The 16398-nt window shown below is 45.1% G+C and overlaps 2 protein-coding genes across 4 annotated transcripts; one reads left to right on the forward strand and one right to left on the reverse strand.

The window, feature by feature from the left end:
* Positions 1-1841: 1841 nt before the first annotated feature.
* LOC126565132 (prohibitin-2) lies at positions 1842-4324 on the reverse strand. 3 transcript variants are annotated; one of them, XM_050222277.1, is made up of 4 exons: positions 3990-4165; positions 2983-3641; positions 2811-2907; positions 1842-1917 (listed from the first exon to the last, which is right to left on the reverse strand). In XM_050222277.1, exons 1-4 carry the CDS (start codon positions 4120-4122, stop codon positions 1910-1912), a joined length of 897 nt encoding a protein of 298 aa, XP_050078234.1. In that variant the 5' UTR covers positions 4123-4165; the 3' UTR covers positions 1842-1909. The 3 variants fall into 3 exon arrangements, with proteins under 3 accessions (XP_050078234.1, XP_050078233.1, XP_050078232.1); XM_050222276.1 differs by lacking the exon at positions 1842-1917 and adding an exon at positions 4307-4324 and having other exon boundaries at positions 2800-2907; positions 3990-4141; XM_050222275.1 differs by lacking the exon at positions 1842-1917 and having other exon boundaries at positions 2800-2907.
* A 392-nt stretch (positions 4325-4716) lies between these two features.
* LOC126563949 (protein diaphanous) lies at positions 4717-15693 on the forward strand. The gene is made up of 2 exons (XM_050220813.1): positions 4717-5268; positions 12701-15693. Exons 1-2 carry the CDS (start codon positions 4896-4898, stop codon positions 15691-15693), a joined length of 3366 nt encoding a protein of 1121 aa, XP_050076770.1. The 5' UTR covers positions 4717-4895.
* The last annotated feature ends 705 nt before the right edge of the window (positions 15694-16398 follow it).

Genomic DNA, 16398 nt, shown 5'->3' on the forward strand with positions numbered 1-16398 from the left:
ATCCAACCCCAAAAAGATAAGACAAATGTGCGAAAGGAAGAAATAACAAACTACATACAACTGCTAAATATGAACTTGGAAATATAGCCATAATTGCGTGGAAAAGAGTTAAACCAATTCAAACTAAGCCCATGATTTGTGTAACGAATTACCCAATTAAGTTGTGTATAACAAATGCATTTAATTTGTCTATCTGAAAGAAATCTTCTTTTTTTCGGAAAAGCAAATATTATTCAACAATTTTCATATATTCAATGTTCGTTCCACTGTCTATTCTTGATGAATTACATCTTATTTTTTGGCTTCCCTCAGCTGATATAAAAAATCGTATCTGCTCTTTGCGTTAATGTTTTGTAGCTAAAAATGTGAAAAAAATTATCTTCAAATATTTTTTTTTTCAAATTACCTAGCTCACCTGAACGGAATGTATGGCTCATAAGGTGGCTGGTATTTTTTTGCAACTCCTCCCTTGCTCCTTTGTTCAATATAAGGTGACAACACATCCTTCTGAGCCTCTTCTTCTCAGGAGTAAGAGGGTTTTGCCTGCCTTAGAAAGAATTTCGTTTAGAAAGAAACGCTTGTACGACTTGACGATTACCTTTAAAAAAATTAAATAATTATCTGAAGTTGATTGGTAAAAGTGGTTCGATTTTTCGCGCGTTACCGATAAACTGATGCCTCTTTTCAACGAAAGTAAATTGAAATGTTGTTCTTTTTGAACGTATCATATGTAGCATAACAAGAATACATAGCGGCGCAAAGATTAAATGAAAGAAAATTGTAAAAATTTACATAAACGGTAACATTGTGGAACTTTTTCTACAACGCATTTCCCTTCAACCGCTGGACAGTTTCCTCGGCAATAATTTTGATCAAACTTTCATCATGCTGCAGCTTATCGTCCGCCGTATGGGTGATTTCGTTCACTTTCGCGCTATTCTTTGATTTCACTTGCTCTGTAGCAGAGTAAGCAGTTGCTGTCGATGAGCCAAACCATCCCGCTTGCCGCGCATCTGTATCGTTTCGGGTTGAATAAAGAACACAATCATCGCCCAGGGAAAAAAATGAAAATAAACGAAAAATAGAAAAAAAAAGGGAAATTTAATTTACATATTTGCTAGTAGTAGTTCGGCCAGTTCCTCCTACTCCAGGCAAGGCGAATGCTTTAAACCCGAGACGAACCAGATGGTCGGAGAGCGAGAGGATGGGTGCAACTATCGAAGATAACCGTTAGCTTTCGGAAACAAAAACGCTAAATACAACAAGCGATCACATCTTTTTACACTACCACCACGGGATCGGTGGCTCTCGGGAGCGGGAATTGGGCACCCGATTCTCCAACTACTTTATTCGCTCACAAAATGCACCTTAACGACTAAACTAAACAGAAAATGCAACCTGCGCCCTTCTTAACAGCCCACGCATGCTGGTGGTGGCCACTTAATTTTCATCCTTCATAACGTTGTACAAGCCTAAAACCGAACCGAATATTTTTCGAAACCGAACGAGACCTCTTTCCTTTCCTTTCGCTCGCTTCCTCTCTTTGCCTGTTACGTCCACGATCATGACGACGATCACTTGCGAAAATTATTATCGTTCAACCATAGGCAAAACTGGGGAAAAAAGGTAATTCGAAATCGCTGCACATAATCCATCTAGCAATTCCGATTCATGACCCGATCATCAACTATTTCCAGCACAACCCAGGCGCACACGATCGCTTACTTGCCGGAGAAGGAGGAAGGAGGTTCGCATTTGTTCGCTTTTTCATTAATTTTGCGCTCCTGTACTGGCACTTTATATGCTTAATTAGTCCGATTTCGATTGATTATCGTTCTCTGTCTCGGGGATATATGGTATTTTCGGTATTTTAGGCAATAGGTTCTATAAATGCACCTGGCGTGCTTACTTATTTTCCTAGAGAAAATGAAACAGATAGAAAATGGTTGATTAGTTGCAGTGGATCGCCATAGCTACAGTAGTCATTAATGCATTCTCGAAATGACGCAATTTGGAGTTGGAAATATGTCGAATTTGAAAAGATAAGAATATTTAAGAAAAATATAAAACTGCTTTAAGCAGACAAATATCACATCGTTAACGTTAGTTAGGTTAATTTTACTGTTAAATAACAAGACTATTTATTAGTGCTACATTATTTGTACATCCAAGTACGTTACTACGTTCGATCAACACATGGAATTTCCAATGTTTACTAAATGTGATTTTTAATGCTTTTAAGGAATGATTATGCTTCCCCCGCATCAAAGCATGCCATTACGCAAACAAGACATTTTAAGGATATGATTAAACAAGTTCTTCGAGATATTGATTTGTTCAGGATTATTATAGACTCAATTTGCGAGATAGTTCATTGTAGTTTTTTTTTTTTTTTTTTTTTTTTGTAGAATCACGCGTTTATGGTCCAAGCAACCGTTATAATGTCTAGGCGAGCTGGACAGTGGCCGACGAGCTATGGTTACTAGGATAAAAATGTGCGATCCGAGCAATTCAGCATCTCGCAGATTAATTCAATAATATACATAAACAAATAAATATCTCAGCGAACTTGTGCTTTATGCATATCCTCGCAAACCTTGTAATAAAATTTTAAACAAAGGTTCGATTCGACAATTTACTCTAAAAAGGATTCTCGTGTGCGTACGGAAATCCGGTAACGGACGGGGGATGAAATCCTACATCCAGTGTCAACTTCTCATTAGCATTGCTAGCATTATGAGTACCCGTTGGATTAGACTTGGTTAGTAGTGCCTCCGTAATCGGAGGCATTAGTAATTCTCATTTCTTACTTGAAACTTTCTTCGACATGTCGTCGAAAGTATCGTCCTGAATGTTGAGCATCAGACTGTTGGCAGAGAGGTAGACACGGTTCTGTGAATTTGCGATCTGAAAAAAAAGGCACAAAGTTCATATTAATCTATCAAACGTAATTTTCACATTGCAATTTTGTTGCACACTCACCGTTCGAGCAATACTCTGTGCAGCACGAATCTTTCGGAGCTTCAGATAGCCAGGATTTTCCGCAACCGCAATACCCAACATTTTAGCCGCCTCGGCTTCACCCTCCGCCTGTACAATCTTTTGCTGCCGTTCCTGCTTGGCACGCTCCACCAAGAACGCCGCCTGTTGTGCCTCTTGCTGCGCAACCTGTTTGCTTTCAACGGCCGCTGTGTACTCTCGTCCGAAGCTCAGCTCCGTGAGTGACACATCGTCAAGAATGATGTTAAAATCGGCCGCCCGCTCAACCAGCTCACGGCGTATCAGCAGCGACACCTGCTGACGCTGGGTAATAAGCTGGGAAGCGTTAAATTTCGCCACCACACTCTTCAGCACCTCGTTACAGATCGAGGGCAACACTTTTTCGTCGTAATCCTGACCCAGCTGCCGGTACATGACGGGCAGTTTGCGGGCATCGGGACGGGACAGGACGCGGAGCGAAATGTTCACCATCTGCAGATCCTTCGAACCGGTGGGGGAGGAAATTTTGCGCGGCCGGGAACGGATGTCGTAAATGATGGGATACTGGAACCAGGGCACGCGGAAGTGTAAACCTTCGGCGAACACATCATCGCCTACACCACCGATACGGTTGAATATGATCGCCCGGTGTCCACCTTCGACTGTTCGGGAGTAGAAGAACAACAAGCAATTAGCATAAAGTACATAAACATTGGACATGGCAACCGGATCGAGGGGTCTGTACCGAATGTTATGTAATGAATGCACCCAACGCTAGGAAATCATGCCCGAGTTGGAGATTCTACTGCATGAAACGGTAAGTTAATCCGTTTTTAGATTAATATACTAATTTCTTTTCGAATTAGAGCAAAATTGCCAGAATTTTCTAAATTATTCCATTCGTTTCACGCGAAAACTCATCCAACCGGTAATCGTCCAGCACGCAAATAGAGGTTATGGTTGCATCACACCAACCGTAGTAGTTTCACAATATTGCCCGCAACACTTACCGGTGTACATGGAGTTTTTAATTCCGTACGCTGCAGCACCGACAGCGGCCAACACCTTCAGTCCGGTGGTCAATCCGGGCGGGCCTCCTTTGCCAAATTTTCCGGCCAAATCGTTCAGCTTGCTCTGTGCCATCTTGTGTTGCTGTTTAGTTCTGCAAAGCAATAGAGTACAGAGACTGAGATAAGCTATTATTGCACACGCACACGCGGCGAATAAATTATGGTAGGAACGTTTGGTCAGCGAGATGGTAAAAGATTTTAGTAGATTATTATCGCAGATATTACACAAATTATATCGACGAACGAAAAACACGCACCTTGCTCGCTGGAAACTTCTGTAGAGTTTTATTTTTTCTTTTGGTGCCGATTCGAAATGTCAGTTTGCTTTTGACAATCGGGTAAGCGCAGAAGAACGGGTTATGTCATTATAAAAGAATAATTTAACCCTAATCAAGTTAATTTTACTTGAAATCGGAATTGTTAAAAATACATTTATGTTATGATAAAGAAAATTTATTCATACACATGCGTGAAATGTTGGTTGAGTCCCATATTCAGCGCAAATATTGAATTGGAAAGTAAACGCTGAGACCACCGCCTAACTTTTGACAGTAGCGACATTTCCCACTGCAATTGTCAAACAGCTCGCTATGCGCCCACCTCTCCTGCATCTCCTGATTCACTGGAACTTGTACTGGAACGATATGAGAACGAAATGATAGGAAGAAGAAGAAATGATGTCAGCCGTGGAGCATCGTTGCTCTTTCGTTCGTGAACTAATTCGTACAATAAATGTCCCAAAGTGTTATTGTTTGTATTACGTGTAGGTTAGTTCGCTACTTAAAATCGTTTTCTAACAGCCACTGGTGTTTACTGTCCAAAGTGTGCGCCGCGAGTGTCTGAAAAATGTCGAAACACGATCGAGTGAAATCGGGTGGCTTTCTGGATACGTTGCTTGGCCGACCACACAAGAAGCTTGGTCGGCACGGAGGTGGGAGTGGCGTGTACGGGAATGGGCCGAACAGTGCTGGTGGCGGGAACGTCGGCAGTTATGGGGGCAGTTACGGCAGCCTCAACGGGGGCCGTCCACTGTCCGGTCCGGAAGCGGACCTTGTGTCCCTGATCGAACCGAACGAAACGCACCGATTAAGCGAGGCGGAAGTCAACCGTCTGTTTCTCGAAATACTCGAGGACATGAACATACCGAAGGACAAGCGCGATCCACTGTTGGGCAAACCGCTGGAGGAGAAGCGCAAGATGATCGACATGCATGTGAAAGGTAGGTGAATGAGGCGGAATTGGCACATACCAATGCACAACAGTAACGGCGCGCATACCAGAAAAGCGGAGGGCTGCGGCCCATAGCATCGCAACAAAGACTCGAGTGTCGCGCGGGGTCAAAATGCCAATAGCGAAAGCGAGACGGGAAGAAGAGCGTTTGGTTTGGACACAGTGCAGTTGGATGTTCTTCGCCTTTTGTCCACTGTTTTGCTGTGCATGGTTGTGTTTATTTACATTGGCAAATGGAAAGGATGCGACAAGGTCTACCAACACCACACTACTCGTTTGAACTTTTGCTTCAAAAGTCCAAAGGCCTTGGATGCGTGCGACTTGGTGAAGTCCATCGTGTGACCCACAAAAGCATCCTTCAAAGTCTTCGCTTGCAAAAGGCAGGGTGAAATCAGCAGTGGGGCGTGTACTCGTCATGTCACTATACAGATAGCGTGAAGTGTAGAAGAACAGAGGGAAGAAAAGGAGGCGATTTTGTGCGGGTGACCTAACCACCTCCTTCCCCCGTCCATCAGCAGTACTGCAAAGCCGCCCGCGATTATTGTGAAACGAAAACACAAATCAGTGGCATCGCTGCAAGCGCACTAAGAAGAGCTTGCACCAAAAGTGCATTACCGCCGTGTGACAGTGCGCAGTTTAAGCCGTGGGGGTGAGTCGTTCTGTGTTTTCACCTACACCCAGACTCATCACGCGCCAGTCTGAAACACGTGCAGAAAACGCTCAAGGATGATTCTTTGATGGGGTTCCATCTACGGTGAGGCGTATTTTTAGCGGGGGTAATCTACTTATAGCTGTCTTCGGTGCAGTAATTTACAAAATTAACGCGTCAAAATTGCCTCGGATGTGAAGGTAGAGCATACGCTGAGGTCATACCTTGGTTTGGAATTCCAAAAATATATCTTTTGCGATGCTGTGTCCCTGTGGTGCAAAGTTATTAACATTACGCGCCATCATCGTAGTAGCTGTGGATATGACTTGTCTTACCAACAAGGAGATGAATACTGCGGGCGTTGCTAGGGTGCTTTGTTAAAGCTGCTTTGAAATGTGTTCAACAGCACAGTAAAGCAATAACTCCTGTTTACTATAATTTTCCAGACCGGAATTAGGTGATCTTTGAAAGCTAGGAGGCATCAAGGCTCGTTTTATTCCATGCGTCTCTTGGTTCCAAACTCCTGGTGCTCCCATCTAACCAGGAGTTTGGAACCAAGAGACGCATGGAATAAAACGAGCCTTAATACAATCACTTAATAAAGCACTTAATACAATCAATTTTGGGAAATCAAAACGAATTCCAGGCGAGCAAGATAGATCAAATCAACCAAATATAAAGTGGGAAAGCGATCTAACATTGCCCAACCATTAAGTAGCCGGCGATCGTTGTTCTTAGTTTCCGGCCATAGATATTTGTCGCGGTGTGTCCTCCTTTTGTTCTACTCTGTTTTGCTGGACCGTGATTTCTTATCGCAAGCTATGGAACGGTCGCTCAGAACTGTTACAAAGCCACCATAAACGCCCTTCAGAGAAACGATGCGTGTATAATTTAAAATTACTTTTGGAACGCTTCAAACTGAACGAAGGCGCATCCAAGGGTCGTTGTTAGCATACGTCACAGAGGAGGAATGTAAAAACCGTTGATTAACAACTCTGCTACTATGACAAGACAAAACACATTTACAATCCGCGTATACAAGCGATAAGGTAACCTTAAGCAGCATTAAAAGACCATCTTTTTTTCCTCTCCCATGTGTAAAATAGCAGTATAGTGTTGTGTATGAGCTCATAATTATAATTGTCTTATCGCTCCAACGGCCAGCCTTATGTCTTATCGTAGCTTTTCCATCCTACACCCCCAAACACTTGTACACGTAACTTGCTTTCCTCGCAAACGAAAAAAAAATGTGTCCTCCACCGGTGTACTGCATCGGGGTCAAACGACTCTTCCCAAAATGATAGAGCAATTTAGCGTAGACGACGCGCTGCAATCAAACCACTTTCAAATGTTTCAATTCCATCCATAGTAGCGTGTGTGTCGACGCGCACGGACTACTATGCCGCGGTTGCTGTGGTAACCGCAACCGGGATGCCGGGAACGGGTAGAAGAGAGTGAGAGGATGCAACAGGTGGGTATGTTGGTGGGTATAGAGCAGGTCATGCGTACGAATGCGCGTACCGAACGCGGCAGGGTACCGAATCGGTAGTGCAGGGTGGGGCGAGGCGGTGTGTTTACTTTTAGGTCGCAGTTTACGCGCGTTTTGAACATGTGCAGCAGAATCGACGTCCCTCCCCGATGTCGAAACGTGCCACGCATGAGTGCATCGTCCCGTGCTTGTTCCGGTGAATATTTTAAAAAAATTAAAACGAGGCCATAGTAAGAACAAGTACGAACCAGCAAGGAAGACATGGTTATTGTAATTGATGAGTTTAAATTGGCAAGAAAATAATTACCCCAAGTATGCTTTAGACCGCGTAGTGATAGAAAACAGGAATATTTCATTAAAAAAGAAGTTTAAGGCTGTGTCAGTAAATTATATCGATGCCAAATTTATCTTGTATGTTTCTAAAATATATAATTATTATTAAGCTTTGCTTTAAGCATTCGATCCTTTGTAAAACTTCTGAGTTTTTTATGAACATTTTTAGACATCCCTTGATAGTTAAATGTCTTTTTATTTCCTCACGCTTTATTTGAAAATAATAAAAAATATTACATTTTTTTATTTGAAACGCTCAAGATTTAGCAATAAGATTAGTCATTCTCAGAAATGAAAAAGAGATGCTCTAAATAAAAGTAGCGTTTTTAAGCCTTTTGTCTCTCTGGACGTGGCATTGCCAAATTAATGATAATAAATACGTGTTATCCGGTCCAGTATTAGAGGCGATAGAGGCACCGGTCTTCACACGGCAGGACTGCAGTAAAATTTCATCCAGCTCGTTGCCTCGTAGTGAGGACTGACTATGCAACTGCATGGTATCAAAAAGTCTTGTAAGCCATTCGAAATAAATCTTAGACAATTTTAAGATGATTAAATTTGCACCAAATGGTGTGATAAGTCACACCAATCATTTATTTGTTTATATCGATTGAAAATTCATCGAACGAAAGCAATACTTGCCACCGATACTACACACTCAGAAAAAACATAACGAAAAGCGAAGAATCTTTTTTTTTGTGCAAAAATTGTTACACGCTAGACTGTCAGCAAAAAAAAAAAATACCAACCGGAAAAGAAAATGATAAATTATCTTTACCCCTTATCAACACGCAAATGCGTTCGTTTCTCGTATCGAACGCGACAGCTTAGCAAACAAGCTCCAAGAAGACACCACCACCTCGAAATCAATCCCCACCAGAACCATCTATCACAAGGCTTTTACATAGTCGAACATACTCGGAAAAAAGAAAAGAAAATCGGAATGTTTCGATTAACACTAAAATTGTTCCTATCTTTACGGTGTCCACTGGTTCGCCGTCACGACTTTACACGTTGCAATTCCGAATCTCCTGGGAAGAGGGCGAACACTCTTTCCAGACCCGAGGTGACCGGATGAGGACCGGCGCTTGAAACTGTTTTCTAACTGTTTCTTTCGGGTTTTATCCGCTAGTTAGCATTCTTAAACGAAGCTTCAGCAGGACCACTAAGAACTAAGTAAGGCACAAGAATGTGAAATGTCACTGAAATAGCTTTCCCCCGATATCTAGCGATATATTCTGCTACGAATGGTGTACACTCGCATGGATCATGAAAAAGGTTTCAATCGATAAACCGACGAACGGTGAAATGCGTCGCTCGATAAGAAAACGGTTAAACGAAGCTGTGGAGAGAATGTGTCGATTTCGATGAGTTAGCAGACGAGAAGAGAGGGCGCGCACCGTTGACTCATGGCCACGTTCCTTATACGCACATAGCGTGCCCTGAGTGTATCGCCTTTTTGGGACGGACTTTACTACACGTTGTTACCGCTCGTCGTCTTTCTTTTTTCTTGCAAAAATCAGCGTCACTCGATCGAATCATTCTTCTCGTTGGATCGCGGATGATGAGCCATATCGAGAGACTTGCAACCAGGATGATCACTTGTTGCCTTCTGATCTTTGTTTGTTTGGTGTTCTGTGTTCGATGTCTCATCTTTGTGTGCACAAGAAGCTCCATCTGCAACGCCCTGGTGGAGATGATAATTTAATAGCCAGTTGTCTCAACGAAACCTTCCGCTGCATGATGAGCAATTTTGTCGCAGAATTTACGATAGGCCATGATTGTCGGGGATAACATTGAGATTGATACTGCAATCTGTGCTTGTTAACAATTTGATGAGAGCAGCAGATAGGAAAGATTGGGACAACACATTCGTTACCGACAAAATGACTTTCTAAATGTTGCCACAAAGTCAGCAATTTTTGACCGCCGGTTGCATATTTCATTCTCTATGTCAACAAGAATTATCGCCAAAGATGTGGTTGTTAAAAAGATAGAAATTAGTAACTTTAAGACAAAATCTTTATTTACTGTCCACAACATTTGGTGAGTCGACAGTGGCGTTGAGCTTCCGATCCAGTCCGTTCCACCATAATTGAGGACTGACTATCCCACTGCGTCTGCCATTCGATCAGCAAGTCTAATAGACCATTCGATGGCCGACGTGACCTAGTACAGAGGTCGTCATGCCAAGAAGAAGACCATTCGGATCTAAAATATCGGAGAGCAGCTTTTGTCGCCGTAAAAGTCGAAACATTGTTCACCTATTGCTAATGATCGTACATTCCGTACTTCAAGTATGCAAACCCGCTCAACACGTAGCAATAGAACACAAATATTGATACATTTAATAATAATAGTTCTCCTTCCCCGTCCAGACATCACTTCTTTGTCATTCTCGCAACCAACAATGCTACCAGTGCGATGAGCATTACTCCGCTGAAAGATGATCGGTCCTCAGCGCCGTCAACTCTTCTCTCGCTGCGGTTCTTCCTGTGGCGCAATTTTATCTAGGTTGTTGTGCGCCACGTGCTCTCATCAGCCAGCCGACATGCCACACATTACGTCAAGCAACCACACCACTCCCGGTGGCGGTGATGCATTCGTGCTCGATCGCAAACAAACGCTTCACTTGATCTCACAGAGTGGTGGTGGTCTGCCACGTATCGCTGGCAATAACTCGCCTACAAGCGGGTTCTACACTTTGCCATTTCTGCACGTTTCTGGCCACACAGCGCACAGGGTTTTTCATTGCCTTTTTCTCTGCTCTTACAATACTATTCTTGAATAACCATCAGCTGTTCATTCTTGCGAACAGTGGAGAACAGTGGAGTATGGAGAGTACAATCTGGAGGAGAAAAGCCACACCATAGGCGCGAGGAGAGTGTCTAGTCGTTCCGGCCGGCAAAGCAACAGATATCGTGCTTGGCCGTCTATTTCTCGCGCTCGCAGCAAGTTCAAGGTCGGCAGCGTTTGAAGATGGACGCTGGATCGGGAACTGGCTATACGATCCAACCATAACGATGTTCCCATTCTCGAAAGCTCTTGCTTCATTATCATTTTTCTCTCGTTTGCATTACATCATCGGTGGTCGGTGGATTCCTTTTTGCTCTGCAAGCTCTCTTCTCGTGCATAATCCTGTTTTCTGTCCTGCGTTCTGAATCTTCAACGTGTACTGAAAACATGTATAGCGCGGTACAACACGACGTCTACCATCTGCCCGATAGTGGATAATATTCTGCTGTGACGTTCGGCCACGTCTCCGTGTGGCAAAAGAAAGACACACTCTATCCGTGTATTTGCATGCAGGTTTTCGTCGATGACACCATCACGCTATAATTAACGTTCGACTAATGGTTTTTCAAAATACGCGTCTGTTTATTCAATTTTACCCTTCGAGTGAAGCGATCGTTGTTTACTGTGGAAGAAGTGTAGCGTACGATCTTTCGTCCAATTTCGTGCGTCCCATAAAGAACGAGTACATGAACACACTAGTGTGATGTACGGGCTTATTGCAGGTTTTTTTTCTTCAAACCACTACTCTCAGCTCCACACTGAGAGAATGATGAGGGTTAATTATGCGGTAAACAGCTTATAAATAGTATCGCTCATGTTCTTGTACTGTAATCGCTTTTTACCCATTTCTTAATCGATCGGTTTCCGAAGTCGCGCCCCATATGTGGGTCAATGATTAATGCCTGGTGCGAAGAAAACAATGCGTGAACATTGTGTTTTGAATGGGAGTGTGTACTACGGAGAGTGTATTTAAAGTCCCGGGTGGAAATTAACTTCTGCTGTTTATTATTGTTTTGATAATTATGCATTAGTGTGGAGAAGTAGAAGAGCCGGAATATATATATTTTTTAATATCGATCCAGACGTTAATTTTCGATTAATTAGACTTTGCTTAGTTGAGGGAACAGTCCGTCAATAAGCGATTTGATGGCAATCCTAGACATTATTCGATAATATCTTACAAAAATTGTGTGGTGATCGCAATGGCCAACCATATTTCTACAGGACACTCGATTCCTGGCTTCCCATCCATGTAGGTGCCCGATCTCCGACAAGTATCACATCACCAGTTACAGCCAATGAACTCGCTGTGCTCCCCGATGCCCTGTGCCAAACTGGGGGTCGCTGACGAATACCTTCTTGGTTCGACACGACTTCGGCATCCTCATGATATGCCCCAGCCATCGTATCCTGCCGGTCTTCGTCACTGTCAAGATATCCGCTTCGCTTTACAGCTCATCAAGCTCGAAGTCCATCCTTCTGCTTCGCACTTCATGCTCTAATGCATCGCCAAAGACATCGAGGACCATCGGGCGAATAAGTGTGTGAAATTGGAGAAACCGGCAGAGTATTATTGTGCCACGGATGTCGTTGTTTAGCCCTGCTTTTCGTATGACACCTTCCAAGGCGATATGGAAGAGCAGGCAGAAGAGTCCGTTCCTTGGCCGCAACACCCCTGTGAGATTCGAACGATTCCGAAAACAGCCCGACCTTTCAGGAGTTAAATGGGAGTTTCAGATTTTTATTCGATTGAATGAGCTGTTGCTTTTTCGACTTGGCTACCGAATGATTGGATAAAGACCTCCGATGGATGTTTACATCCAAAAAGGCTTAATTGTTGCTGTGTTCAGTGAAGATGCATGTCTCTCCGATTGACGACACACGCTCACATAATTGTAACCGATTTTGCATAACATCCTGCTCATCTTGTCCTGGAATTTTTTTGCCATTTAGAGGACGCTCTGTCACCTCAATTTAAGCTCCGCAAGCAATGGCTTTCTTCGTCTTTTACTGGTATTTTAAAAGTCGTTTACTGCTATTTGTTGCTCGGTATTTTTCTCATATTGGACAACGTCATCTTTCTCCAGTTTCAAGTTTCCTTACATTAAACAAATTCTAATTCTCCTCCCCCAATCCACTCTCTTTCTTCACCAGGTAAAATATCATCCGAGCGGGCAAACTCACGCTTCGAGAAACCCTCAGACTATGTGCAGTACCTACACGAAGGTGACTACTCGAACCGATCAAGCAAGCTGCTGGCATGCCTGGAAAGTCTCCGGGTCGCCCTGACCAGCAATCCCATCAGCTGGATCAAGGACTTTGGCGAAGATGGCATCAACGAAATCGTCACACTCTGCCGATACTGCGCCTCGGGTCCGCGCCGTATGCCCAAGATCGAGTACGAATGTTTACGCTGCTTGAAAGCGATCCTTAACAATTCCTGGGGCTTAAACGTTATTCTAACACCGGATCAGCACCCGGTTGTGCTGCTACTAGCACAGTGCATAGATTCCAGCTACCCACAAACAAGATGTGAAGCGATAAAGCTACTGTCCGCGCTTACCCTGCTAAAAGATCGCAACGGGTACGAGAAGGTGCTGCGAGCGATCACCAACGTCAGCTCGATGCGAAAACCCGGCTCCGAACGGTTCCGTCCGATCGTGGAAGGCCTCTTTCTGGATAATGATCGTAACTACGAGCTTACCTGCAGCACGATGATCTTCATCAACTGTATCATCAACTCACCGACCGAATGTAACTTCCGGTTGCATCTGCGCTGTGAAATGATGCGCGCCGGGCTGTACGAACGGATCGACCAGCTGTCGGAGATGGTGGAGAAAAGTGGGAACGAGAATTTGGTGAACCATTTCAAAATTTTCAACTGCTATCGGGAGGATGATTTCGAGGAGTTTAGCAACCGGTTCGACAATGTTCGGCTCGAGCTGGACGACATGAACGATTGTTTCGATCTGCTAAAGAACCTGGTCGCGGACACAAGCAGCGAACCGTACTTCCTGTCGATACTGCAGCACCTTCTCTTCATCCGTGACGACCATCAGTACCGGCCGGCATACTTTAAGCTGATCGAAGAGTGCGTATCCCAGATAGTGCTGCACAAGAGTGGGTACGATCCGAACTTTGATTGTCGCGATTTTCACATCGACACCAGCACACTGTTGGACGATATGGCGGAAAAAACGAAGCAGATGGAAAGCAAAAAGTCGGAAGATTTTGAAAAACGCATGACCGAACTACAAACTGCGCGGCAGGAGGCGGAAGCTCGCGTAGCCGCACTTGAGGACCGGCTGAAGGAGATCGAAGCGACGGGTGTGATCGTTTCGCCGAAGGGTAAAAGCAAACTACCTCAAATTAACATTCCACCGCCACCGCCTGGACTGTTGCCGGGAGGAGGAGGGACGGCCGCACCACCACCACCTCCACCCTGCCCGGGTGCGGTACAGGTGATGGGGATCGGTGGTGGATCAGCACCTCCACCACCGCCACCACCCTTCCCTGGGGCCGCGGGTGGTCCACCACCACCACCACCCATGCCCGGTGTTGGTGGTGGTCCTCCTCCACCACCTCCTCCCATGATGATGGGTGGATTCCGGCCACCGGGTATGCCACCACCCTTCCCCAATGCCGCTCCGAAACCACTCCCGTACGGACTAAAGCCGAAGAAAAAGTGGGACACCGATGGTCCGATGAAGCGTGCTAACTGGAACGGACTCGATGCTCAGAAGCTCTCGGAGAACTCGTTCTGGGTGCAGGTACAGGAAGAAAAGCTAGCGGATAATGACATTTTCGCACGACTCGCCATGAAATTCTCCTCCAAACCAGCCAAACCGGTCGACAAGGATGCAAACGATCGACCACAAACGTCCAAGAAAAATATCGATCTACGCGTGCTGGATGGTAAAGCGGCCCAGAATCTTTCCATCCTGCTCGGTGGTTCGTTGAAGCATCTATCCTACGAACAGATACGCACGTGCTTACTACGCTGCGACACGTCCGTACTCAGCCCGAGCGTACTCCAACAACTCATCCAGTATCTACCACCACCGGATCAGCTGAAGCGTCTGCAGGAAATACGAGCGCGGGGTGAAGATTTGGCCGGTGCCGAACGGTTCGCCGCGACGATCAGCGACATCAAGCGACTCGGCGCACGGTTGCAGAGTCTCAGCTTTAAGATCAATCTACCGGACATGGTGCAGGACGTGAAGCCGGATATAGTGGCAGGAACGGCCGCCTGTGAGGAGGTAAAGACGAGCAAAAAGTTTGCCAAGGTACTTGAGCTTATCCTGCTGCTCGGTAACTACATGAACTCGGGCTCCAAGAAAGACCCCGCGTACGGGTTCGAGATGAGCTTCCTGCCGAAGCTGTCGAGCACGAAGGACTACGAGAACAAGCAAACGCTCCTGCACTATCTGGCCGAGGTGATCGAGAGTAAGTTCCCGGAGGCGCTTACCTTCTACGAAGACCTCTCGCACGTGGACAAAGCATCCCGCGTCAGCCTGGACACGGTACAGAAAACGATGCGTCAAATGACCAGCTCACTGAAGAACCTCGAATCCGATCTGAACAACAACAAGGTGCCGCAAAGTGAGGACGATCGATTCCTGGAGGTGATGGGCCAGTTTGCGATCGAGTGTCGGACGCAGGTGGAAGTGTTGACGCGGATGCTCGCCCAGATGGAATCGCTCTTTGCCAGCCTGTCCGAGTACTACTGTTTCGATCCGGCCAAGTACACGATGGAGGAGTTCTTTACCGACATTAAAACGTTCAAGGATGCGTTCGTGCAGGCGCACGCGGACAATGTGCGGTTGCGCGAGGAGGAAGAGAAGAAACGTCGAGCGCAGGAGGCAAAGGAACGATCGCAGCGTGAACTGCTCGAACGGCAGCAGCGCAAGGTGGAGCTGATCAACATTGATGCAACGCAAACGCAGGAAGGTGTGATGGATAGTTTGCTCGAGGCGTTACAGACCGGTTCAGCGTTTGGGAATCGGGAGCAAAGGCGACGGCGTGGACCACGGCCAGCAGGGGCGGAACGGCGCGCACAGCTTAATCGGAGTCGTTCGCGGACGGGCATCACGGCGAATGCGTTCTCCAGTCGGGAGATGCTGTCGGAATTGCTCGGTCCGGCATAAGGGTGGGTTTTGTATGTTTGGTTTGTCGGTGTGTTTGTGTTCGGTGCGCGAGTGACCGCGCCTCCTTCCCCTCTCATCAATGAGATTAATTTTCAAACCCTTTTTTTAGTCGCCGGTAGAAGCCATTTTTAAACGAAGGCCCGAATTTGACTGACCGGAAGCGAAACTTATATCAAAACCGAAAGGATCAGTATTTGTGTAACTCTCTTAAGTGGTTTTATTTTGTTTTTTTCGACGTAAACAAAACGTATCATCCGTACACTGTCTTCCTATCCCTCAAACGGAACATTCGGACACCTTGAAACTCGAACTTGTAAGATGATTTTGAATAGTAAAGTTAAACGAAAAATTGGCATTGGTATTAGATTTTCTGCTTAAATAGATAATTCATAGCTTTTTTGTTATAAAAATAGCTTTTCAATCTCTTGGGTTATATTCAGCCTTCAATGCTATCGACTGGTTTCTTGAAAATTTCAGGCCATCTGGCCAGGCCATGCATTTCTTCTTATGAATCCGTCTTATCAAGTCTACGAATATTCGAAGATCTTGCTATCAGCATACGGTGGCGAAGTTTTCAAGATCATGTGGCAACTGTTTAGTAACCACACACACACACACACACACACACACACACACACACACACACACACACACACACACACACACACACAACGGGATAAAACTTAGTTAATTGCAAAAAGGATG

The sequence above is a fragment of the Anopheles maculipalpis genome, chromosome 3RL, assembly GCF_943734695.1.
Source record: "Anopheles maculipalpis chromosome 3RL, idAnoMacuDA_375_x, whole genome shotgun sequence".
NCBI classification, from domain to species: Eukaryota; Metazoa; Arthropoda; class Insecta; order Diptera; family Culicidae; genus Anopheles; species Anopheles maculipalpis.